A 26317-nucleotide genomic window follows, 5' to 3' on the forward strand; every position below is an offset into this window, starting at 1 on the left:
TCATTGAAAGTTAGGGGCCACCTTGAATGCAAGAGCTGTTTATTAATATTTTATTGATGACAAACAGGTTTAAAACAAACTGAGACAAAATCAAAAAAGAGTAACACCGTGCTAGCACTGATGTCTGGATTTATAAAACTCAGAATAACTGCTACAAAGGAAAAAAACAGCACAAAGCAGAGGCAGGCATTCTCATCAGTGAAATAAATGGGGTGAGGGGAGAGGAGGGGGTTACATTACTCAATGGATTGCATTGCACAGAGGGTTACAGCTTAAACCTATCTGAAAAGTCTATGCAACTACGCAGCCTACAGAAGGAAAAAAAATTAAAAAGCCCTTCGGCAATGTTAATAAATAAAACAGTCCATCTTACAAGGAAGGAAGGTGGCCTGTGTCTCCATTCTTTCACATTTTAGAAGTCTAAACGCTGGAGGCTTTTTATGAGAAAAGAATGGTTTTCGTTTCTGGAAAGTTTAGTTTATTTTGCAGTTCTCAAACTACGTTCGCTGCAGGACCGAACAAAAATTTTGAACACCTGTTCCATTTTATGTGCACACTACTCACGGTTTGTGGGTATGCTACACCAGGTCTGTACTGGGGGAGAGACACTCTTGAAAAACTACAGCAAATACAGGTTATGAAAGCGGGTCAACACTCTACAGAAAGGACAGTAATGAAAGGGCTTTCCCCCCAGTTACAAAAAGTGGGTTTTACATCATTTAAGTACATTCATATGAGAGGTATTTTGAGTTCCCCCAAAAAAAGACTAGAAACACTTGGAGCCCTTTGAGTATAAAGCTAACTTAATTCAAACTTTAAAAACACCTAGGTTAGTGAATCACACTCTACTGATGTTTGCCAATTAGGAGGTAGAGGTTAGTCTAATTTAGGGATCCAATAAAAATGGGTCTGTAGGAATTTCAATTCTCTGCGCTGTTTCTAAAAAGGTTTAGACACAAATAAAATGCTCCCAGTGTTCCCATATGACTTATTTAAGACATGGGTACAACTTAGAAATTGGATGGCTTCTCTTATGTGCTGTTTTCAGTTTTGACTTCCAGCTATTTCTCAAGCCAGCACTGATGGCACAGCCGTGTGCGCTACCTGAAAAATAGGCTCCGGGTTTGTTTTTCAACACCTGAATCTTTCAGCTATATCTGCATTAATCACCGAAGAAGCCACACAAAAGCCTAACCCATTATCTCTAATTATACCCATCTATCAGAGGCCACCTTCCAACAACTGCCTGCTTTGTCCATTTTTCCAACCTGCTTCGGTAACATTGTAGAGTCTTTACTTCAGAACCAATATAATCCCCAGTTTCCACTACTTCTTCCCCACATCTGAGGGAGCGAGTAAAGCAGGCCTGTTAGCATCTTTTCCTCCAGGGCCGAAGGGCACAGGAACCCATCCCCTTTCAAGCGCAAAGTTCATCTTACAGAAAGGCTTGTTTTTCACAGAGTAGAGTCCAGACAGTAGCCAATTAAAGCATACAGAAAACACTTTGAAACCCTCCTCCTGCTCGAGCGCGCAGGCTCCTTCCACTCTAACTGCTATCCAATGTAGGAAGAAGAGGCTGATTGCTGCAACTTTAAATCACACTGAAAGTTCTCAAGGTTGGTGCTCTAATTTAGTTTTAAACTTTTTGTAAGCTTCTCAGAACAAGGATCTCCCAGGTCCACCACTAAGATATTCAGAGACAAACTTCTAAAAATTCAGTGCTCCTTTGAAAGCATCTCTTTAAAACCACCTTGTCACGAAAGACCCGTTCAGAATGTGGGCGACACGATGACACTAGGATTTCAGAGCCAGTGTTGGACAACAAAACCTCCATCTCAGAGTTGAGCATCAGCTATGTTCCGCTGGATTTCTGCTTGGCTTGCTGTCACTTAGGTCAGGAACTCTCTCAGATACTCTGCTTCTAAAATGTAAACAGTTACTGCTAAAATATAGTACCCCTTTAAAATGAGAACAACTCTGAGATGAGGGTTTTCCTCTCCCCGTCTGCTCTGAAAAGTAATGCCCTGCTCGCAAAGAGAAGTATGGAATGAAGTGAAACCTGCTTAAGGCCCTTCTCTCGAGCTTGGTTGACTGGGGGAGCAGGGACTCAGCTGACCACTCATTTCAGGGTGAGTTGCCTTCCCAGTGAGGCGCCAGCCAGTCCTTCGGTGCTCTCTCTCCTCTCCGGTCAGTCTCCTTGTCTCAGTGAGCTAGCAGTGGGCTCTCTCGCGCGCGCTCCTTTCTCTCTCTCTCCTCTCCGTTGGTTGGTTTCTTTCTCCTGTTGCTCTCACACAGTGGTGCTTCAGTTTTAGCAGTGGAAAACAGGTATCCATTTTATTTTATTTTTTTTATTACCCAGAATAAAATGCTGATGAACTAAGCTCCACACAAGCTTAGCTCTTCTTCCTCAACCTGAAAGCAAGAAAGCAAAACAACAGTTGCATGACAGATGCCACGAGACAAACACTGCTTTCATGAGCATAAATCAGGGAGTAAGAAGCAGAGGAGTGAACCTCGAGTGCCTTACACTCTAATACTGTGACAGTCCCGTCACTCCGCCATGTTGATATGCACGTTCACCCTGGTAAGTAGAGTCCTGTGACAGCGCCACGTCAATCTGAGATTTAAACTCATCACCAAGGTAACTGTCCTGAAAATGAGAGTGTTTGTTAAGCCTCTAACTCATCATCAAGCTCAAGTGCTCCCCTACACAGCAGGGTATCTGGCAGCCAACATTAAAGGAAGTCTGAGATTTGTTCTTTTTCTTTGCTTTTTAAAGTTGACCTCGTTTTGCTGCAGAATTACTACAAAGAGTTTCTGCAGTAGCGAGCTGTTGAACAAGCTAGCAGTTCAAAGTTAAGGCTCAAGCTGAAATTATATATGCAGCACGTCATTCTTCTGCCCAAGTATATGTAGGAAGTCCACTGAGTGGAGGGGGTATGAAATGGTGTGGCTGAGTCACTGAAAATGTTTTAGCTCCCACTTTCCTCAATTCTAGGAAACGAGGATGTGCGCGCGCACACACCACTGACATAAAACCCAGGAGAAAGGGCAGACTATGCATCAAATTCTGCTTACCTGTGATAATTCTGGTTGGGAGAGCCCAGGCTGACTCATCTGTGATGGCTGACTCATGGAGATATACCCCTGAGTCAGTGGACCCTGGGAGAAAGGCTGGGACACCACATCTTGGCTCGCTTGACTATTTGGAAGGTTTGACTGACTAGTTCCAGGAATCCCAAAACGATTTTTCTGGCGCCCACCACGACCAGTCTTTCCTTTTGGCGCCCCACGTCCTGGAAAAGCATTTATCCCGACCAAGAGTGAGAAGTTTCGCAGACACAAGAGTGTGAGAATTAACTGTTCTATAAAGTCTTGATGACTCACAAGAGGCAACACTTTATACGTACTCAGTGTAGTAGGTGCAGAGAAATCAATACAACTGAGATTTAGCAATAAATCACATCGCCTATTCTCACAAGAGTAACAGAAAACATTATCCCACTTCACACCTAAAACGTGGCTTTTGCACCGTTTCATCCTTGCCCCCTGTACCTGCAGCTGGTCCGTTAGCCTGGCCAAAGTATCCCGGTGGTGGCATCGGTGGCATCACGAGGTTGAAAGGGATAGGAATGTTCATAGCAGTGACGTGGCTGGGGCCGGCGCTAATCATCCCGATCTGGTCGTGGGTTTGGAAGTACATGTTGGATGGGCGCCCTGGGGAGGGGAGGAAAAGCCACAATGATTTCAAGCATCCTGAATGGGTCGGTAGTGGCTCTTCCAACACTTCCATGTTTGAAGTAAGATATCTTACGTCACGAACTGATTTATAAAATCTGCAAGGGTGTTAAATTTTGACAGCTTCTTTACCTTGACTGCTCCGGTCATAGACAGATCCTGGAATAATAGCTTCACGTGCATCATACATGGCAGTAGTCATGAAACGGGCACCCTGAAAGCATGACAGCAGTTAGACAAAGCTTTTGCACAGACAACTTTGCACTGCAACTTCTGCAAGTTATTTCGAGTAAGAATTCAGTAGAAACTCCACAGTGTTTATCTAGTATACGTTATCTGAGGAAAGCTATTTCTAATACATGGAAAACATCCAACTTTTACTTCAACCACATGGTGACAACTAGAAAGAATGACTTTACAGACAGCCTATTTAAAACTGAAATATTTGATGAATTTTCAAGTCTATTTTGAGGTTCTGATAAAAGTTCCCTTGATCTATTTCTACCACTGTCTTTGTGATGGCTGTCAAGCTTCTTTTCCCCCTTCCCCAAAACAACTACTTACATTAAATAACTAAGATAATTCTCAGCTTAGCAGCACTGTACCTAAGGACTTTCAAGAACGCCTGCCTGATGAGCTTGTTATTTCTACACACAAGGATTATTTGATGTTCTATGCACCTCAGAAGTTCAGAAGTTACCCCAAAACAAAATTTTGCAGAGAATAAAGACAAAAGAAACACCAAAAAGGCCTTTTCTACAACTGTTCAACTTAAACTGCAGCTTACTTGGCCACAGTCCATTAACAACACAACAAAAATGGAAAGATGTGGGTGTGCGAGGGTATGCAGGTGACTGTTCATTCCATCCACAATTGATCGATCAACCCCCAATTGCATCATGCCACAGACATCCGAGAGAGAGAGGTAAACTTACTGGGTTGATAGTATTGACGAGTTTTCGGGGCTTGCTGAACTGCATAAGGCTTTCCCGGAGGTTATTCAGTGGTCCCTCCACTAGAACTTTCTGCTCCTTGTAATAATTCAGCAGGTGATTCCAAAGTGGTTGTTTGGACAGCGCTTTTGGGTTCCCAACAATAATTACTCCATACCTACAGAACAGCAGACAAACACAGAAACTAAGATAAGCCATAACCTAAGACTAGCCATGCCATAACCAGGTTGGAACAGCAGTAAATCAAGGCACCTTAAAGAAGCCCACGATGGTAGGTGTAGGAGACCCTGATGTAACCATTTTGTTTACAGCAGAAGACTTTTGTAGTATGACAAAACACTTGAAAGGAGATTGCTGCAGCCAATTTCTCAATAATCACAAGCTTCCTTTTGCAGGCTTGCCAAACATGTCAAAGTGCTCAACCAACCACATTACACTGCTTTAGAACTCTTCAGACACCAAAGAAGCCAACCAAGGCAGCGTTGACTTCACACAAGCTACTCCTCTCAAACCCATTTTAAGAAAAATAAAATGGTAAAAATGGTTGCTGAGAGGGATAAAGAACTAGTTGAATGGAAGATTTCTATCCTGCAGATAAAGAGGAAGAACATGCTGGTTTCTACAGATTACCAATACCAAACGGGAACCTGTTAAATTGAGAGTGCTCTACGAGAAAGGGGGAATCATCCACAGCTTCCTTAAAGCAGCTGGGGTGGGGAATGGGCCTGCCACCCGCAAAACACAGATCTTTTGTTAGCCTGTCTATAAAATAGGCAAAATTTGTCCAATGTTACTTTACCTTGCTCTTGTTAGAGCCACATTAAGACGCCTGGGGTCATTCAGAAATCCTATTCCTTGGTGTTCGTTGGCCCTCACACAAGAAAGGATAATAAAGTCCTTCTCTCTTCCTTGGAAGGCATCCACACTCGCAATTTCTACTTCCTGAAACAGAGGAAAACACGTAAATCACAGAAGCACAGTGCCTAACAGTTGTACTACCAACAGGTATTACAAAATGTGTTGGCTGCACACTAACAGTTCCCATCATTTGGGGAAAAATGTTTTTTTCCTCATGCTGATGATTTGATAATTCCACTGGTCACTAAATAGTTTCCCTAAAAGAGAACAGACAGTCTTAAGTTTAGGGCAAATTACTTTTATGTTTGTAAGCTTTATAGCTTTACAGTTCTCATATTTCCCCCCAGCTGGCATTTGCACTACAGAAAGCATCCCTTTTCTAGCTATGTTGCCAGAATCTGCCTGTTCCAAAACCTCGTAGTAATACAGCTCCAGATTAGCACTGCTGCTCCCAGCTACTAAGAAACCTGAAGAAGAGGGACAGATCATTCCTGGCAGGAGCAGAAGTATTTCCACCAACTTTTCCTTCAGTGAAAACACTGCCCAAATTTTCAATATTGCAAAACAGACTATATTAAACGTACAACCGTCTTGTTTGTAGCAACAAGTTTTAGTGTTTGGTAGATGAGGTGCACTGATGGGAGGACGTATTCCTAAGCAAATAAATAATATGACCACCAGAATTTATGGAGCTTGGTTTCCTGCATGTCACTTGGTTTGAGATGCTTTTATCTAAGAGACAAACTGACTAAAACTTTTCCACAGCCCAAGCAGCAATGACCTTTCCCTTCTGTGCCTCAATGAGTCCTCAAGGGACGGACTTGTTGAAGCTTTCCTTTCAACAGAACTTAACAGGGCTTCCTCCTTTATCTGGCAAACTGTTCCTCTGAAACTTACCGGCATCTGCTGCCTGCTAAACTACTTTCCCTTGGTCTAATTTAACTAAGATCAACTAAAATGCTCAGAAGTTACTAAAAAATAAGTAGACTGGTGCCTAAGAAGCCAGACTAAAAATGAGAATTTCATATCTGACTTTTCTGCATCCAAAGATTCTCTTGTTTGTCTAATGACTCCATACCTGGTAGAGTTTTGTATGCAAGGAACCACTGAATTGCATGTACTGCACCAGATAGGATCGTTGACCTTCATAAGGAGTAATAATGCCGATCTGATCCGGTTTGGCACCAGCTTTCAATAGCTTTGTAGTTATCTTCTCTACATTGGCAGCTTCAGTCCTACGAAAAAAAAGGATTCATTTATCTAAGGAAAATCAAGACATTAGGTCTAACTATTTTCAACTAATGTGTTTAGAAAACTTGAACATGTATGCTATGCTAGCCTTTTGTTAGAAAGGCTACTTATGCCTCAGAACTACACAACTAGGCTTCCTGGAATAGCAAAACTCGGGTAGGCCACCACTCTGAAACATAACTTTTCTGCAGAGTTAAATGTACATGTGTACTTTGAGATCATTAAAATGTTCCAGCCTGCCGTACAAACAGATCCTTCAGTTGCTTTATCTTAAAGTTTTAAATATAGAATGTTTTTAATGCCAATGTCCCTGTCAGCCAACTATTGTGCCATTTGTTTGTGCACAATCTGGCTTGCTGCGTTCAGTAGTCTTGCACATGCTGTTCGTGAAACTGACTGAGATTAAAAATATCACAGTAGATATTTTTTGCAAGTTGGTCTGGTTTTCCTTCCAGGCACACGAACGAATGCTTACAACCCAAAGAAACAAAGTGTTTTAAGCTCGCTGTTCGAAAAAGGTTGGAACATACAGAAAAAAGGGATAAGAAAATGAAATTCCCATCTCTCCACCCTTCTCTTGTGCTACCTTATTCCCTTCCATAATCTACAAGTTAGGCATCAGCTTCTGGAGTTATTGGAATTCAGGCATTGAAAGGGGACCGGACCAACATTTCCTGTTGCAAATGCAGTCAGTTTACTTCCTGGCCAAAATTCATCCCACTTGCATTAGGCATTAACTGCCCCATGCTCCTTATACTATCAGTGAGGGAAAACACGTACCTCTGGAGAACAATCCAAACCCACTTAAGATCTGAACTGCTCCCACTGGAGCCGCCTTTCTCTATTCATTTACTATAAAGGGAGCCTAGAGCAAATCAACTCTAAAAGGCAGGCAACCCAGCCAACCTGCACTATCCTTGATGACAGCTTTTATTAAAAAGCACACAAGCAATTTTAATCATAGTTGTTAACAGGAAGCAGCATTTTATTAATTTAGGAGGAGGAGTGCAGAATACAACAATCAATAGCACTGGAGTACTGTATTGTGTGCTGGGATATATTTGACAGCTACCGGCTGGCTAGTTTAAAATAGAGGTGCCACTTCCATGGAAACACGTACCTTCACCTAAAACATAAGCCTTTATTTAGGTGTTTTGCCTTTATTTACGTGGCAACGTACCACAAGTTCTGGTTAATGTAAAATACTACAAAGTCTCTGCAACAAAGTCCATAAGATAGAGAAATGCTTATATATTTGGTTTGGAACCGTATATTCTACTTCCCTTTGACTTCATTAATTGTTACTCATTTACAATCTCCCTTACACTTGAAATACTTGGGACAAAGTATTTTTAAGTAAGTTTATATCTCAGTGTTGACTTTTACCTGTTTAAGTAAGAGGTGCCCGAGCTGGCAATTTCTTCCTGTCCTTGCGTAACATAGAAAAACATGGGCTTATCTGGCTGCGGCCACTGGAAATCAAATCCTTTTTTCACACGGTCAGCTGAAAAGCACCAAAGTAGTAAAAAGTTAGCACTGCTTTACTAGAAAGAACACTCTTAAAGCATCTTCAAGACTCAAAAATGTAAGTGCAGTGGCAATTCCCTCTCTAAGAGAATGCGTTTAAAAACTCATCTAGATGAAAGAATCTTTCCTTTGATCCTTAATGACTTGAAGAGAAAATCTCTGCAGGAGTGCCACTCTCACTCACCTGCAGTAACACCATTCTGGAGTGAACCCTCATAGAAGATATTGGATGGAAAAGCACTAAGTGCAGGATGCATGCGATACTGCACTTGCAGGCGAATCGGGCGAATCCCCAGCACCACGAGCCTCTCAAAGAGAGACTGAGATAGGCCAGCCTTCGCAGCTTTTTTACACATCACAACAGGACCAAGCTGGCAGTGGTCACCTACAAGAATAAGCTGTGGAAAAGAAAAATGTCATCAGTGGCAAAAATGTAGATATCTAAGTTTATATTTTCTGAAACCTGCCCAATAGCTAGAAGCGACAGAAATGGCCATCTCTAAAATACATTTGGAACTAATCAGTCTGACTTGTAATTAGATTCACATTTAATTTAAGGCTTATAAACCTCTAGTGTCAACTAACTATTCAGCCATACTACTGAACATTTTAGAATAAAGTCTTGTTCAGTCTCCAGATTGTTTCAACAAGACCAATATGTTCTAGACAAAGATTTTGTCACAGAAATAGATGTAACTAATATAACTAGCGCAATATAAAAGTCACTTACAGACAACAGTATTCAAGAGTCTTCCCTGAGAGGGTTGGATTTTGTAAGCCTACATGCCTAAACTGTAAGCGTAGTCTTCACCTATTTAAAAAAACCAATTTTCTTTAATGAAATCCAGTGGCTCCTACCTGTTTTGCTCCCAGGACAACCGGCACCATGCACTCTGGCTCAGTAGCCTGGGTGCTTTCATCAATCAGAATGGAGCGGAACTGCATCTTTGCAAGCCTTGGATCACCAGCTCCCACACAAGTGCAACAGATCACATCTGCATTCTGAGACAGAAATGCAACTTAAATTAATCAACTAGGATATCAACAGATAATTCTTCCCCATGGAATAGTACTTAAAAGGAACCTCCCAAGAAGTTACATTGTACTCTGGTCTCCACCAACAAATTGCAGCTAAAATTCCAGTGGGAAAAGGCAGAAGTATAAACTACTAGATCTGATGGAACTTTACCATAAGTAATTCACGTTCTGCTGTTCGTTTTAGTGCACGGTAGCGCTTCTCATCAGCAGATGACAGTTCTCCAGTTTCATCTTTAAGCTGCTGCAGTTTCTGAAGCTCTGGCATGCTGCAAAAACAGGAATTTTGCTTTATAGCCTAATTAAAATCAACTTAGGATTACAGTGCAACATTTTAGATTTTGACATACCACTTCTTGCAGCACTACACAAGCTCACAATGAAGTCCTTTATATATTGCCACAGAAACCAAACAATTATTTTCAAATTAAAAGTGACACGTGTACAGAACCAGAAGTTATCACATCAGGGAAACATTGTCACTGTTACAGTTAAACAACTGTGTCCCTCACAACACTTGAGCTTGTGATTTTTGTTTGTTTTTGCTTTTTTTTGTTGTTTCTTCTCCTCTGTCCCCAACAATTCCTTACCTATCCATGTTTCTGATCTGGTTATGCAATGCCAAGAAGGACACAGGAGAGTCAATTGCCTCACGACTTTTAGCACACAGACGAACCACCTTCAGTCCAGTTTGATGAATCTTCTCAGTCAACTGATCTACAGCTATATTACTCGGAGCACAGACTAACACAGGCCTTGAAAAAATAAGCAAAAAAATAAGTCTCAGCGAGCTATGAACTTTTTCCTGTTAGACTTGCAACAGGAATCAGAACTGTTACTATGCATATCCCCTAAAAATAAGCTACTGAAGAATTATCTTCTGAAATAAGCCCAAATCTAACCAGAATAATACCTTTCTACAAAATCATTTCGGTTCAGTACAAATGATCTTAATGTTTAAAAATGCAATCTGATTCTTTGGACCATTAAAGATGTAACCACATACATAAAGATTTAAAGAGAAGTTCTTACCCATTGCCCTGTCTAGCCAGATGATAAACGATTGTAGCTGATGTCACTGTTTTTCCGGTACCAGGGGGACCCTGAATAAGGCTCAGAGGACGCTGCAGGACAGTCTTCACAGCATAAACCTACAGAATTTTAATGCTATTTAGCATTCCATGCACAGGAAGTTACAAAATTGTTCAACATTTATTCATAAATCCTTTGTCATATTCTTTGCATGTAGTAAAAAAAGGGAGATGAAGTTACCTGAGAATGGTTGAGATCAGGAAGTCCTTGTGCTGTAAAGCGCTTTGGCAACTGACATTTAATAATTACATCTTCTACCTCATGTCCTAACAGTTTGTGATAGATGTACCCTGACACTGAAGTCTCATCCACAGCAAATGTTTTCAAAGCACTCTGCATTCTGAAATGAGGGAAGGACAGAAAAAAAGTCAGTATGACTTCATACGTAACTATCTACAAGTGTCCAACACAAAGGTTAATCTGCCATCAGGCTGAAATTAAAATACACACCCTCGAAAAAGACGACAATGCAAAGAATTTCCTAACAGAATTAAGAGGCAAAAATTAGATTCCAAAAACACAGATTTTTTTTTTCTCCTAACATGTGTGGTACAAAATATAACCAGAAAGATCTGCAGAGAAACCAGCCTTTGACAGAGTTTGCAATAGAGATCTTCAGTGCAAAATCTGAAGAGAAGTTGTACTCAGTACATCTCTTCCAGGAAAATAAACTCCTATCTTATAAAATGCAGTACAGACATGTCTCAAGTCTACTGATGCCACAGCTGATTCAATTGCCTTGAGATTTCAGCTACTTAAAATGATTCAAAGTTTAGGAGAGCAATTAAAACAGAGAGCACTTCATGACAGCGTTTAACAAGCTGAACTGCAAAACAGTTTTTCTTAAATTCCAAATGTTACTAAACATGAGAATAATTCTTCCCACTTAGTTTTCTTGATGTATTTGCAACAAACCGTCGGTTCAAAATGAGAAACACTGACAATATACACCTACTGTTTCCATTATCTGCCAAGTTTAAGTGCTTTCTCAATACCTGTCAAATGAAGTAGATTTCCATACAAAATCCACTTGGAAGTTATGAGTAACTTCCACAGGGGCTCCAACGCTGCTCCTCAGCTCAATGGCTATCTCATCACCATAATCTGTAGAACCTCGTTAAGTAGTAATCTATAGCAAAAATTTGAATTTTATTTTTCCCGATTTTGATTTTTTTTTTTTTAAATCAGATGCCCACTACAGAAACTGCAATGGTTTCAAAATTACTTTTGTATACAATTTAGTGGTTTCCTGGAGAGACTTCAGCCTTCCATTAAGCCTCCCTAAAGGCACATTAAGTAAAGGATACTATCAGGAACTTTGATAACATGACCAATTCCTTTCCATAAAGGGGCCAGGTCTCCTTTATACCTCAAGCAGATCTCATCTCCTTGCATTAGACGCATATCTACAAAGGAAGGAAAAAATGTTCTCAGAATATTCAATAACGAACAACCACCTTCAACACAGAAAACCTACAGGGATATCTTATATGCCAGGCCACGTATCACAGTTCTTTAAACACTGATGTTATTTACCCAGCATAAAAACAGGCAAAACACACAGTCGAGATGTCATTACCTGAATCAGTCTTTGGCAAAGTGAAATAAGCAATTCTTTTCTTGTTCAAGCCCAGGTCCCATCTGACTGTGATGTTATCTTGGGTCTAACGGAAAAGAAAAGGCAATTTATTATGTTCTTAAAGAGTTGTTTACCAGCTACTGCAATCCTCACTGTCCTAATACTTAAAAATACTAGAGAAATACAAAACATGATGTTCCAATGTCACAGAACCAAGTATCTGTATTTATTCTTACCGACTCGGTTCACACCTTCTGAAGAAGTTAATTCTGTTTGATATAAGACTTACGCAGTTAATAATAAGTCAATCACCACTTGTGTTAATCTTTTTAAAACAAAAGCCCCTTATGAAGTGCTTACGTGCCCCCGTATAAAAGAAGTTTGACTGGAAACTGACTGACAGAAAGGTAACTGCATGTTACGATAACATAACAGAAGCTGCCAAGTACCAGTTCTAAGGTAGAAGAATGTGGTTCTGCAGAAGACAAACTTTGAATGCAGAAGAGATGAAGTTCTCAAGTGTTTCAAACTTCTTTAAAACCTCTGTTTGTGTTTTCTCCTTTCCCTTCCCTGACAAAGACACTTATTTCACTCAAGTCTCTTCTCTATTAATAGCGACTAGATGTTTGCTACCAGAGGACTAGTCAGAATTTGCCCTCAAACAGATATAATTTCAAGCATGTTACCTGAGACTCTTTGAGCTTCTTGTCATAGTCAGCCTCGAGCTTGACTAGAGGACCAAATATATTCTGGTATTGATAAGCATCTTCATATCTGAGTAGGACATGCTGTGGCTCTTCATCAACACCAGGCTTTTCTAAGTCCTCAAGAGTTGCAGATGGATTTTCCTAGAATTGAACATACAAATGTTTTGTTTCAGAGTTTTCAGCACGATCTCCCACTGTAAGCGATAATCCTGCATTTTACTGCTACAGGAAGTTATAAAGGCATAATGACCTGTTAAAGCTACCAAGACATTATGCCATGCTCACCTGCATCCAGTCAAGTTTGATCTGCATTAACAGATGTACAGAAAAAGCTCTCAAAAACCAGTAACTAACTACCTGTTGTCAACTAACTAGTCTTAGCTAGTCATTAAAGCTGAAACAAGTGAAAGACTCGATATGGTGAAATGAAAGTTGCTTTTCCACATTGCCTGACAGTTGAACCTGACAGAACAGAAGAACCTCGGGATGAAACTTTCCTCCTTTAATCTCCTAAATCCTCTGATCAATTTCCAGTTGTGCTGCTTGTGAAACCTGAAAGGTTTGAACCTTGTGTACATTCCCTGCCTTGCACAGTTGCTGAAACAGTCTTGTCCCTACTTTGTAAGGCACAAAACTAGTACTTGGTGAAACATAACTTGTATTTGAAAAGCAGCACGTACCTTCCAAAGTTCTTCCAGTTTGTTAATCTGCTGAGCTGTAATCTGACGTGCTCTCAACTGTTCCTGCTCAGATGGAATCTTCACCAGCCATGAAAGGAAACAGCGATCTTGGATAAGAGGCTGCCACTGTGAACTGTCCCAATTAATATCCTTTAAACTGCTCTGACTTGCACATGGCTGCCTGCACAACCAAAACATTGAAAAAAATTATTAAGTTAGACAAGTGTAAAAAAATCTACCATGTGAAGGATAAGAACATGTTTGTTTTGTTCCTACAAGAACTCCGGTGTCTCAGTTACAAGAAAACCAACACTAGCCTGCTGATCTATTTCATTAGTTCCTGTATTTGCTATTTCAACATTAGGGACGCGAGGTAACATAAGTAGAATTTCTTGTGCATTTCTAGAACTGAAAATTTCAGCATCTAAAATATTTAATATGACACGCTTGGAAAGTCCATTAAGATTATGCACATACTTATCAGAAAACACCTGGATTACTTCCATCTGTTATTTAAACAAATGGGAGAACCTGTTCTGTAAAAACACACCTCCTACTGTCAAATGCATGGCAAGTGACAGCATTTAATAAAAATCCATACAGACAAGACCATGCTTTCTGATACATCCTGTCAAAGAACAGTTTCCAATTTACTCTCATCTTCAAATTATTCTATGAGCTGACAGAAAAACTTGTTCTGCAATTCCGTCACTACTCCACTAGGGCCCCAGAGTAATTTACTGATCTGTTACTTCTCCAGAGCTGAAAACAACAGTTTAACACAGGGGAAAGACACCTGACTTCTTGAAAGTGAGACAGTCCTTAATGGAAGGATTTTTCTATAGAACTAATAAGTTTGCCCAGCACCAAAAAAAAAATGTTTCTTTATTGCATGATTTATTTGTATACGTTTTGTTAATTCTAGACGCTCACCTAAAGAAAAAATGGTGGCAAATTAGAGTATAAAGCATTTACGTAGAAAGTGAAAGGCAAGCATTGCCATTTAGAAATAACATGATGCAATAGACTTGATGTAAACACGCCAATAAAGGCATTCTCTCACCTGCACAGCAAAACAACCACAGAGTCTGCCTTAGCTGGAATAAAGCCAAGGAGAAACACGTTACGACATCCGCAGTTATAACATTCCAAGACAGTCTCTCCTAGAGGTCCGTCTTTATGGAGAGTCACCTCTTTGCACTTCGCTCTCACAAGATGATTAACAATGTGGCTGAAACCAGAGAAGACAGACATTTATATGCAGTTAATAGGAAAACCAGATTTAGCCCTAACTCTACGTAACGTAGCAACTCCATCATTACTAAAAGATAAACAAAATCTATTCATACTTTGGCATACATTTAGTAAGACCTTGCTCTTTTGATCCTGGCAAAGATGAACATTAACAGCTTCAATGGTTTCTCAATGCATGAATACTTTAAAGTGAACATGAAAGAACAGATAATGTGTAAAGTTGTTTGGTTTTTTTAATGTTATTGATGATTGGAAGCAGCTTCCTGAAGCTGCACAGGACAAAAACATCAATTACACTGCTTTGCGAGAACACAGAATGCAGGAAGAAGCAACAAGCTCATGCCACAGAAGTAATTCAAGTTTTGCTGAGATCCAGCTGTATGTTCAGTAGAAAAGCTAGAGGAGGTTGGAGGTTCACATTCAAGTCAGACTTCAATTATCATGAAAACATAAGAGTCACACCCACTATGCCACTTCAAAACAAACACTTTAGATTGTCAATATCACTTCCATCATTCGGTCACTTACCTGCCAGATGTATTTCCACGCCCATTGCAGAACCACTTCTTGCTGGTGTTGCAGTAAACCACACAGGCAGGGTCATGGATACCACAGTAACTGGGATTAAAATGAGAGGAGAGGAAGTGATTGGGAAATTGCTTATAAGAAAATACAAGATTTAATCTATCTACTAGTGTGCAAAGTAAGGAGAAATCAAAGTTAGGAAACACGAGAGTTGGTAGAAGTACCAAACATGAGTTAAATTTCTGTTCTGAGTCACAAGTATTTTAACTCTTCCCATCATTATCATTCCTAGACTGCTTCGCTTTGTATTCCTTGAGAGAGGTCAAAGACCTACTGGAAGTGACAGCTGTCAGAGTACACGAGCTCACCAGAGGGCACTATTTTCCTACCAGTAGGTGGCTGTCTCCAAGGAAATCGCTCTCAAAGTCTCCAAATCCTCTAAGCACACACCTTTCACTCCAAGTGCTCCTGCCCTCTGGAAATAATAAGTCTGGGTCAAAGATCAGCCCTTACCTGCAAGCATGCACAGGAAGATCCTTTGTGTAATAGGTATCTTCTTCATCTTCTTCAAAGTTCAGCTCTGCCAGAAGCTGGCTGGTTTTAGCTACGTTATCATCCACCGCTCCGTTCTGCAGAATGCCATCGGGTCCATTAACCTGAAAGACAAGGTCAGTGTTTAAGTTACATAATCAAAACATACTCCAGAACAAAGCCAAGAATGGTAATTCCTACTCCTCTAAGAAAAGACTTGTTTCTAATTTAGGAGAAATTCAGAAGGAAAGAAAAAAGCTGGTACGAGCTTGAAATACATACCAGTTTGTATAATCAATACTTGCTTCGTTAGCTCCTTTTATTTAAATGGCAACTGATGAGTAGGAAAAGTTAGTAATAAAAGAAAATTGCTTTTCTGCAGATCACATTTTTCCCTACAGCCCTACGCAATACAAGATTCCACATATTACATATGGAATCAAACAAACATACCTGCATAACACATCAGGTATGAAAATCACTATCGTATTACTTGAAACTTGTTTCAGCTATCATACAACATCCTTTTTTTTAAAAAAAAAGAAAAGAGGTGTCTCTACATAAGTTAACCAAGAAACCCACAAAACTCCATTAAAACTACAAATGCAGCCCAAGTTTTCAAAACACCACACTTGAGAGATCATGTGCTAATACAGCACACACAGAACAGGTGTGCTCTTTCCACCGCTGATGCACTAACTGCCAGAACCACCAAGTTCTGCAGCATTTGGTGCTGTGTCAGCACGTTTTGCACACCAGGTCTTCGCCATGTTAAAAATACCTCCTTTTTGGCAATACTGAGTACAGTGCTGTTACCACCAGGAAGGAGCAATCGAAAAGTGTGAACGTCACAAAACAGATTTTAGCATGACTAAAGCAGCCGTGGCCCCTTGGGACTCACAGGTGTTCTCGTTTAATTCTGCCATCTTTTGCATCTTGGCAAACCAACAGCCACAGGAAACTTAACATGCTGCTGTCAGGAACCCCCAAGATGGCCAAAGCCCTCACCCCCCCAAAGCTCTGTTGACTCAGTCACTTGATTCTTGACTTGTATAGCAAGATCGCATTAAAACCTGAGAAGAGGCGAGCACACCATTTACTCCATGTTAACTTTGAGTGAAAAAAGATGGAAAAGTGACCCCAGCAACTACAACAATCAGCACAATATTAACTAAACATTTTGAAAGAGTGCTGAGGGAGGGTTTCCCCACCAGACCAAAACTGTCAGATACATAAAAATCCAGCTGTTTCTGACAAACATTTAAATACTTATTTCATACAGTGTCAACTGGTGTCACTCACAGCATTTCTCTATCAATACTATCAATATCTGAAAGTATTTTAGTAAATCTTTAGCACTTCGACTTCTGGTGCAAGTTGTCAGAGCACTGTTACGAATATCTGATAGGAGATAAGCTGCCCAAATGAGAAGAGCTCTAATCTTTATTAAAATATTTTTTAAGCAGTTGCCTTAGCATTTAAGCTAGCAAGCCAGAACAAGCCTGCTTCGCTGAAAGTCTCATCCAGGTTCCACACAAACTAGTTTCAGTACTCTAAATTAAAACTTAACAAACAATTGCAAGAGTTGATTTTAAAATAAGTGTGCAATGCTTTACACTCACCCTCAGCAGTAAGGGACCGGACTCAGCGCCACAACCTTTATTTTGTTATCTTAAAAAGAAGCAAGGCGTGTTTATGCTATCTAAACAGTACAATGTTTTATTGATATTACCTCCAAGAATTGGCTTGGGGAAATCTAACAAATGAGCCAAGATGTACACTCAGTAGCATGTGCAAAAGAAGCAGGGGGAGTAAGGAATAAAAAAACTGCAGCAGCATAAGTATAATGAACTCAAACAACTTCATAGCACCTTCACAGCTGTTTCAAGATAAATATCCAGTTTAAATCATGTCGCTATACAAAATATGACCATAACTTATTAACTGATCACAGCACAGGTGGAATTCCAAAGCCACAAGTTAACCTGAATTTATTGGAAGCATGAATACCGGGCACTCACAGGTGCACCTTCTGCCAGTCTCTTCTGAAGAGCCCTAACAGTACTACACACATTAGCTGACAAATGTAATCAGTTTTTCAGAAGCTCTTTTAAAACTTGGATTGCTGAGCAGGCAACATAATTTACAGTTTTCTTTCTGAAGGCAGAAACACAAGAAACTACAGCACCTACAAGCCACCTGTCCTTCCACACAGGTGACCGCTCATACCCGCAGGAGCATCCAGCGGCCCAGGACGAGGCCTTGGCAGGCACACGACGAGGAAGTGACTCAACTATTGTTCTAAAACCCGCTGCCACGTTAGCCTATGTGCATATTATTAAAAATCTGGCACCGTCGGCTGTTGTATAAGGGCGGGGGGGGGGGGGCTTCTCTATTTTAAACGCGTTGACTGAAACTTCTGGCACAGCATGTTTAACAGCTACATCCAGCGAGCTGCAAACTTCAGCGCTCGCAAACTACCGCCAAGTTGCTCGGCCCTCCTTGGCTCCTTTTCAGCCTCTGAAAGGTTCCTTTTGGCCTCTAACGTACCGGTCAGGAGGCAACAGTGAAGGTCCAGGGAACCGAGCTGCAGACCAGGAACTCAGACGGCACAATTTACGCAACGACTTCTACTGACCACGTCCGTGAGCCCCCGGAGCGGTGGCAGCAGCCTTCCAGCAGCACCGCCGCCGCTCCTCGCGGTGCCTGCGGCTACCGTACCGCAGCGCAGGGCCAACAGGTGAACGCAGCTGGAGCCACGCAGCGCAGCCCTACTTTAAAGCGGGGTACGTCAGGCTGTAGTGAGAACAATGAGAGTTACGTAGGCATTCTGGACTCTTGTTACAAGAGCCCGATCGGTCGTGACAGCACGCTCCAGCGCTGCGCAGTAACCGCAGGGCACCCCGGCACGCTGTCCCAGTTCAAGGCAGTTTTTTTCTCATGCTTTAGAAAAACACACACTTTGGGATCTGCATAGATAGCCAACTGGTGGCTGTTTGTAGCTACATTAAAGCTACAGAATATTTACTGCGCCTTATTACCACCTATTATACTTATTTGATCTCTTTCAAAATAAGGAAGTGCGTATTACTGACTCCATTCACCCTCGCGATGGCGAAGGATACGCTGCGTGTCCTGGTGGGGACCCGAGCAACAAGGAGGAAGTTGTTCCGCCCAGATAAAAAGGCTCTGGTGGAACTGGCAACTAAATCCTGCCCCCGCCTCCGTCAGCCTCTCACTCAGCTTCGCACACATGAACGCCAGGTGCTGCGCCCGTCAACAGCGCGTGAGCACATGGCTGCTTCCTAGCATCTTACCCGAGTCCTTGCTGGGAGAGCGAGGAAATAAGGCAGAAACCAGAATTTATCTTGAAATGTGTGGACAAGACAGCTTGTGTTTCATTTTAATCACCTGTTAACAAGGGAAGTTTAGTTTTCTGAGGAGAGAACAACAGTCACTTGCTTCTGAGCTAACCTCTCGCTGCCTTTTGTCAACCGGACAAAAATCTACGCTAACAACATCCTCTAAGGCTACCAAATGTACATTGGGATAGAAAGCTCCTGTTGCATGGCAATATCAACCACACTTTCTGAAGTTCTGTGCTTTGTCTTGCCCAACTGATCTTTTTAAGTACGAGGACACTAAAAAGGTATCAAAGTGAAAGAGTAAAACGCTACACCTCCAGTGTTTATCAACATGAGATAAAAATATTTATACAAGCATTTTCTGTAATTGCAGTGACAAACTTAAACGAAGCAACAATGCGTGCTTAGTTTAAGTTTCGGGGCCTTAGAAGTAACGTATTTAGTACGTGCCCTGCCAAAAAAACATAATAAGCTTACATTATTGTTCAAGGCAGCAAAGCCGCCCCCCCGGATCTTTAAACATGCTCCGTTTCTGATCTTATCACTGATGAGACCATTGAAAGGCACAAGTCTGAACAGAGCAAGGGAGCTGGGGTTTGCTGAACTTCGGCGCAGGAGCACACCACGCTCAGCATGCTTCCAAGGGTTCTGCTGAAATAGGTGTCCCCCCAGGTGTCCAGAGGGGAAGAGGACCAACAAAACGACCCCAAGAGTTCACAAAGAAACCTAGAAGCACAAAAAGACCACAACGCTTTCCTCCTGCCTGCCGGGAGGGACGGTTACAGACATACTAGCACCTGAATGTGCTCTCCAGATTTTTTTTTCTTCTTTTACTTCAAAGGCTTTTCAAACATGTTTAGACAAAAAAAGACAAATTAATCCACTGGTCTAGTCTTTTAGCTTGCAAGGCTTATTTTGGAGTAGTTTTTCTTCCTCTTCTGGCCAGATATACTCTACTGAGAGTTCTGGAATGATCACAACCATTAAGGCTTTAAAAACACAAAGATTTATTTAAACTATTTTTTAAAATCAATTAACTATACACAAACACTGACTACACACAAACAGATTTCGCTATTTAATGATTTTGATATTTCAACGCTCAAAAGGGGGAAAAAGGCTTGCTTTGCCAAACCCAAATCCTAGCGCTAGAAGTAAACACAAAATAAAACAAACAGCCCCCGGGGTCTCATCTCTAACTCCATTTTATAAACGCTAACCTAGAGCGAGTCACACCACTGTAGCTGCGTCCAGGCTGAACGCTGAGCATTTGCAAGCGTAAGAAAGTCGTTCAGCACATCCTGGGATAAGGCTAGGAGAGGATAATTCCACCTTCAGCCTTGCCCTGCACACCTGTAGGTTTATCACTGCCTGGGCACACTGACCTGCTTCACGTTTGCTCGTTTCCGCATCATTTACAGATCCCAGTACATCACTTTTCGCAAGGAAAAGGAAAAAAATAACCAAATCCACTCTCAATATTTTTGGTTCAGGATTAACAACTTTTACCTACAGCACTTCAACTCTTCCAAACTCATGCCCTGGAACATGGATAATTAGCAAACATTTAATTGTTAATACTAGGACTAAATATTTAGTTAGCTGTAAGGAAACTTAGCAGCATATTCCATAATCTTTCAAGGTAGATCAGTTTCACTTTATTTTTTGAACACTTTTTTTTTTTGTAGAGTCAAGTTGTAGGACAGCGACGAGCAGTATTTTTATTTATAACACTTCCTGGCTTGTGAGTGTGCAACCCTAGCTGCCTCTTTCCTTCCATTTCTGTGAATTGTTAAACCCTAAGCACAACCATCACCAGACTACAAGAAAAAAAAAAAACACTTTTAAGCGACGAGGAACCGGACCTCTGAGCACGAGTCTGAGGCCGTATCAGCTGTCACTCCCATACAAACCCAAAACAAACCAGCCTAGCAACTATACCGCAGCAAAGGTGGCAGCGTAGGGAGGAAAAAAAATAATAAATTAAAAGCGCACGGTGGTCGGAATCAAGAAGAAAGACGTTTTTTTTAACGGAGTAGCGCTGAGTTCCCGCAGCATCCAACTTCCCGCGACCAAACGCTGCCTCCGACCGGGTTTTAGAGAGGAAAAGAAACCGAAATCGCCCCCCAGGAGCCTTCGGCACCGCACCGGCGGGCGCCGCCCGGCTGTCAGGAGGCCCGGAGCTCCCCTCCTCCGCCCCGGAGAGCGGCGCTCGGTGCCAGGCCCGGCCTCCAGGGGCCGCTTCCCCTTCTTCTTCCCCGGCCGGGGGCCGAGCTCCGGGCCCCGGGGGCCGCCCAGGGCTTCCCCTCGGCGGCCCCGCCCGCCCCTTCCGGACCCCCCGCCCCCCCCTCCGGTACCGGAGCCGCCCCCGTTGTGTGTGTCCCGTCCCCCCCCCCCCCCCGGTACTCACCTGCGCCTCGATGGGGCCCGGCGGGCCCTGGGTCGCTCCGGGGGGGCCTTGGCCTTGTCCCGGGCCGGCCTGACCGGGCCCCGGCGGGGTCTGGGTCTGGCTGGGGAGGGTGAAGTCGGTGAACTCGAACTCGGAGCCCTGCGTGTCGGCTCCGAGCAGCTCGGCCTCCTCGGTGTCCAGGAAGGTGAGGGTCTGCGAGCTGGGGCCGTACGCCTCCACGCTCATGGCGGCGGCGGCGAGGAGGAGGAAGAGGAGAAGCGGCGCTTCCCCTCCCCTCCCTCACCTCACCTCAGCCCGGCCTCACCTCACGCAGCCCGGGCCCCGGCGCTACGCCAGCGGCGGGCTCCGCCGCGCGCACCAGGCCGCGCCCGCTCCCAGCGGCCAGCGGAGGGCCCGGGGGCGGCCGAGCCCGGCGGGGGGGGGAAGCGAGGGGACGGCGGGGGGAGCCCGAGCGGAGCCCTGAGGCGGGGGGGACCCGGGAGGAGCCGAGCGGAGCCCAACGGAGCCGAGCGGCCGCTGCCGCGCGCCAAGGCCAGGCCGGGGAGCGGTGACGCGCAGCGCGCGGCCGACGCCAGCACGCCCCGCCCCGCCCCGCTCCGCCGGGGGAGGGGGGACGCGGCGCGCGCGCGCACCTGGGGAGGGCAATGGGGGGGGGGGGCGGGGCTGCCGCCTGAGGGGGCGCGCGACACCTGGAGGGAGGGGGCGGGAGGTAAAGGGGGGGGGGGGGGGGGGGGCAAAGGGAGGTTGGCGCCAAAGGGAGAGGATGAGGTGTAGGGGGGGAGGGGGCGTGGCCTGATCGGTGATTGACTGCGCTGGCGGCCAATGGGCCCTCGAGTGGAGGTGGGGGGCGGGCTGAGGAGGGCGGGGCGGGATGCGGGGGGGGGGGGCGAGCGCCCTGAGGTGGCGGAGGAGCCCTGAGGGGGCGGGGAGGGTTCCCTGAGGGGTTGGGTTACCTGTGGGAGCGGATCGATCGCTCTGAGGAAGCGGATCTATCGCCCCGAGGGAGCGGATCAATCGCCCTGAGGTGGCAGATCACCCTGAGGGAGCGGAGCGATCGCGCTGAGGGAGTGGATCGCCCTGAGGTGGTGAATCAGTTGCCCTGAGGTGGCGGTGGATCATCCTGAGGGGGCAGATCGATCGCCCTGAGGGAGTGGATCACCCTGAGGTGGAGGATCAGTTGCCCTGAGGTGGCAGCAGATCTCCCTGAGGGACTGGATTGCCCTGAGGGAGCGGATCCATCGCCCTGAGGTGGCGGCAGATCGCCCTGAGGGAGCAGAACACTCTGAGGTGGTGGATTGATCATCCTGAGGTGGCAGCACGGCCCTGAGGGAGCAGATCAATCACCCTTAGGTAGCAGATCGCCTTGACGGAGTGGATCAATCACCCTGAGGTGGCAGATTGCCCCGAGGTGGCTGTGGATCGCCCTGAGGTGGCTGCAGATCACCCTGAGGTGGCTGCAGATAGCCCCGAGGGAGTGGATCGCCCTGAGGTGGCGGATCAATCGCCCTGAGGTGGTCAGCATCTTCTCCACGAAGGGCCCCAGGGCGGTTGCAGGGAGGAGAAGGGCTGTGCTGGCCGCCGGCCCTGGCGGAGGCAGCAGCTGCGGGGTGCAAAGCTGGGGGGTGCCCCCCGTGGTGCCACCAGGTTAACGTGAGGGGCCAGGGGCAGGTGTGGTGGCAGCCTGGGGCCTTCATCCCGTCCTTCATCCCGCCTGGAGCTGCTGCTGCGGCCTGCCTCATCCCTGTGTGAAAGGGGTGTGTGGCGTCTGCTACTGGAGGCACGGCCTGGGCAAGGGAGCTCTGCAGGGGTGTTAAGAGTTTCGAGACAGACGTGCTGATTAAGAAGGATTTGGTATTATGGTAATGCCTGCTCCAGCTGTAATACTTACTATGCCTGTGATACCTAATACAACTGTGTGATAGTCTGAAGGCTGAATTGGTACAAGATGAGTGGAGTGGGGTGGGCCATGGATGCTCTCTGGAAGACGAAGGACTGGGCTGCGCGGAGATGAGTAGTACATGCTTCAGTCCGTAAATAAACAGCAAGTTTGGGATTTGGGTGCCCTTATTTCAACATTATTAGCACAAGCCAAAGCTCTTCTAAGATAATTCCTGAGTGTTGTGAAAAGCATTGATACGAAAGGTTAAGATATTTAGTCCCTTTTCCCTAATAAAGCCTTCCACTCTAAGATGCAAATGTATGTCAGTATACAAGTATATAAGTAACTTCAATTTTGTTCTTGCTTTTGGTGTAGGGTAAAGCCTGGAATGGAAACAATGTACCAGATTTGCAGCTGTGAAGCTGAAAAGATCTAGATGAAGATTGAAAAGGATCTTCCTCCTAGGAAAATAGTGCACCAAGTACAGGAGGGGAAAATTAACAAATAGAGAGAATGCAGGAGTCGTCACTTCTACATACAGTTTGTTTGAATTCATCTTTAGCTTTAAGCTTCTGTGAAGGAATAGACTCTACCAACAGCTTATCATAAAGGTATCTTAATTCAGGATTCAGATTAAAAGAGTCTAATCAAACATACCACTAAAATCAAAAGATAGAATGGAAAATTGATTGTGGACTTATGACTGTCTCATCAGCTCTAATTTAATATGGTGACATCAAGATAAGTCAGCGTGTACTCACATGTAATTTCATCAGTGTTAAAAGACAGTTCAAATGTTGAGACTCTTGATTGCTGAAGTCGAAACGCAATTAAATTAGAACCCACATATAATCTGGTTGGAAAGCATCCACAGATAAACTGAATTCGTGCTTTCTTACAACAAACCAGAAACTAACTGTTAGAAAATAGAAAATCTGACTTGAAAATGAGAGCTAATCTGAAGACGAAATTTGTAAAACCGGGTAGGTTGTTTGGTATGAACACTTATTTAGGAATAAACAGAACACACTTGCAACATCTGGACAGTTTACAAGAATCCTCAGAAGTTTTGGAAACCGATCAAAGTTTTGATGTGCTGCTGTATTTTTTTCCCTGTCCCCTACATAGTACAGAAAATAAGAATGCTTTTAAAGAGAAGTTATTTGGAGAAGTCACTGAAAATTGTAGATCCTGTACTGACTGTGCCATCGGAAGGTAAATTCGGCTTCTGATGGGGAAGCACCAGCGCCCGTTGGCTGTGTTTGCGGACAGGATCTTGCTGCTGTCTGAGGTGCTGAAGCCAGAGGGCTGTGAGGAGGTTCTGTAGATCCCCCACCCCACGGTATGTCCGGTTCCCCTGTTACACGAGTCAAAAATAAAACCACAGTGCATCAGGTGTGAGAAGACTGCAGTTCACATTGATATGTTTTGACAAGGGATCAAACTGGCAATTAGTTGTGGCCATTGGGCTCCTGGTTACTGTGTTTAAAAAAGGAAGACTGTAATTAGTCTTTACAGCAATACAGAGGAATGGCCTGGGGAAAGGATGCATTTGAATTTCACGACATTATTGCTTAATCATAGATCACTGCATGCTGGAAACTCTTTGTATTACTTTGGTATGCTTAACGATAAGTATGTATGCAGTCTATACTACAGTGCTTCCTTTACAATTATTTTTTTTTTGGTGTAAGCTATGCTTTGTGAAAATTTTATCTTTTAAATCTGGGCTAATGGCCCAGAGATGGCCCTCTGACTGTGAAATTTCATTTAAAATATGAAATTTTAAAACGTATAACTTCACAAAACCAGAACGCATTATCTGAGAATGATGGCGCATCACCGTTTGTGTGCATGGTTAGGAGCTAGAATTGACAGGATGTACTCAGCCATAAGAAGCTGTCCAAGAGAATAGAATTCAGTTTTGAAAAGGGTGTTTTCTGCTTGCTTGCGTGAGCTAGAAAGTTTAAGGTGATTATCTTGAAGAGGTGATAATAAAGGTTCCTAACGATTATAAGTGTAAAAGGGATGTGTACAGCAGTTTAGCTGTTGGTAGAAATAATGCATTCCTGACTCAAAATAACTGGCTGTGCCAGAGAATTTTCCTTTAAACTCATTTCCATTCCAAGACACACTGTCGCTGGGATTCGATAACATCCTCCAGTCAGGAGTGCACATGAGAAGGCTGAAATCAAGCTGTTATGAAAAGGAACGAACTGATTGGTCTCTGCAAACTCCAAGCCATGGAGATAGTGTTAGAAAGTGTCATGATGACGTGAAGGGTTCAGAGCCAATCAAATGGAGTGTGAGGAATCTGCAAAACTGCTATTTCAAATGCCAGAGTCAGCTAAAAAAAAAAACAAGTATTTTTATCCTGGGATAAAACAATTCAGGTTAGGGGAAAATAAACAGGAAGTGGAGATCAGGTGTTCTAGACAAAGAATGCTTAAGGAATGCCTGCACATTACACATCTGATGGTGATGTCTATATAATAATAAATACCACAGTTGTGCAATACGTTAACATATTTTACGATGAGAAATACAATCAGTTAATTTATTATGCAAATTTTATCACTTTACTTTCTGCTCTGCCACTTCTGCACATCTGCATTTTAACATCTCCACCATTTTTGTTTAATGTGCAGGTAACTCATGTTGTTTTAAAAGTCCTTAATTTTCTCTATTTTTCTTGTTTTTTTTTTTTTTTGCCTCTTTTCTAAATAAATCTTTAAATGAAAATCCCATGCAGTTTTACCTAGATTATCTAGCCTGAGTAACAGGAAATGGAAAAGCAAAGAGTACCTGTAGGTTGTTTTTTTGTTGTTTTGTTTTGTTTTAAATAAAACTGTTCCCCTGTCAGAGTATACTGAGAATATTACAGTATCAAAGCATCTTGAAAGAGAAAATCTTAATAAAAAAAAAAAATCACA

At 43.3% G+C, this 26317-nt stretch overlaps 2 protein-coding genes across 4 annotated transcripts in view; one reads left to right on the forward strand and one right to left on the reverse strand.

Annotated features, from left to right (window-relative positions):
* Window positions 1-22: 22 nt before the first annotated feature.
* Window positions 23-22093, reverse strand: UPF1 (UPF1 RNA helicase and ATPase). 2 transcript variants are annotated; one of them, XM_083811174.1, is made up of 24 exons: window positions 21506-22093; window positions 15713-15855; window positions 15203-15292; window positions 14484-14651; window positions 13421-13601; window positions 12720-12881; window positions 12034-12118; window positions 11762-11860; window positions 11450-11558; window positions 10635-10794; window positions 10395-10513; window positions 9953-10117; window positions 9517-9631; window positions 9186-9329; window positions 8512-8725; window positions 8187-8304; window positions 6628-6784; window positions 5491-5633; window positions 4674-4848; window positions 3871-3952; window positions 3556-3717; window positions 3079-3296; window positions 2528-2650; window positions 23-2412 (listed from the first exon to the last, which is right to left on the reverse strand). In XM_083811174.1, the coding sequence occupies exons 1-23, from the start codon at window positions 21728-21730 to the stop codon at window positions 2531-2533; spliced, it is 3354 nt and encodes a 1117-aa protein (XP_083667300.1). In that variant the 5' UTR covers window positions 21731-22093; the 3' UTR covers window positions 23-2412; window positions 2528-2530. The 2 variants fall into 2 exon arrangements, with proteins under 2 accessions (XP_083667300.1, XP_083667299.1); XM_083811173.1 differs by having other exon boundaries at window positions 11450-11567.
* Window positions 22094-23759: 1666 nt separating this feature from the next.
* COMP (cartilage oligomeric matrix protein) overlaps window positions 23760-26317 on the forward strand; it is a 35345-nt gene continuing 32787 nt past the window's right edge. Inside the window, exon 1 of one of the 2 annotated variants that reach the window (XM_083811191.1) lies at window positions 23760-24726. The gene's annotated coding sequence lies outside the window, so the exon portion shown is untranslated. The remainder of the gene's footprint in view (window positions 24727-26317) is intronic. The other variant, XM_083811192.1, reaches the window with a different exon arrangement.

The sequence above is a fragment of the Anser anser genome, assembly GCF_964211835.1.
Source record: "Anser anser genome assembly, chromosome: 25".
NCBI lineage: Eukaryota > Metazoa > Chordata > Aves > Anseriformes > Anatidae > Anser > Anser anser.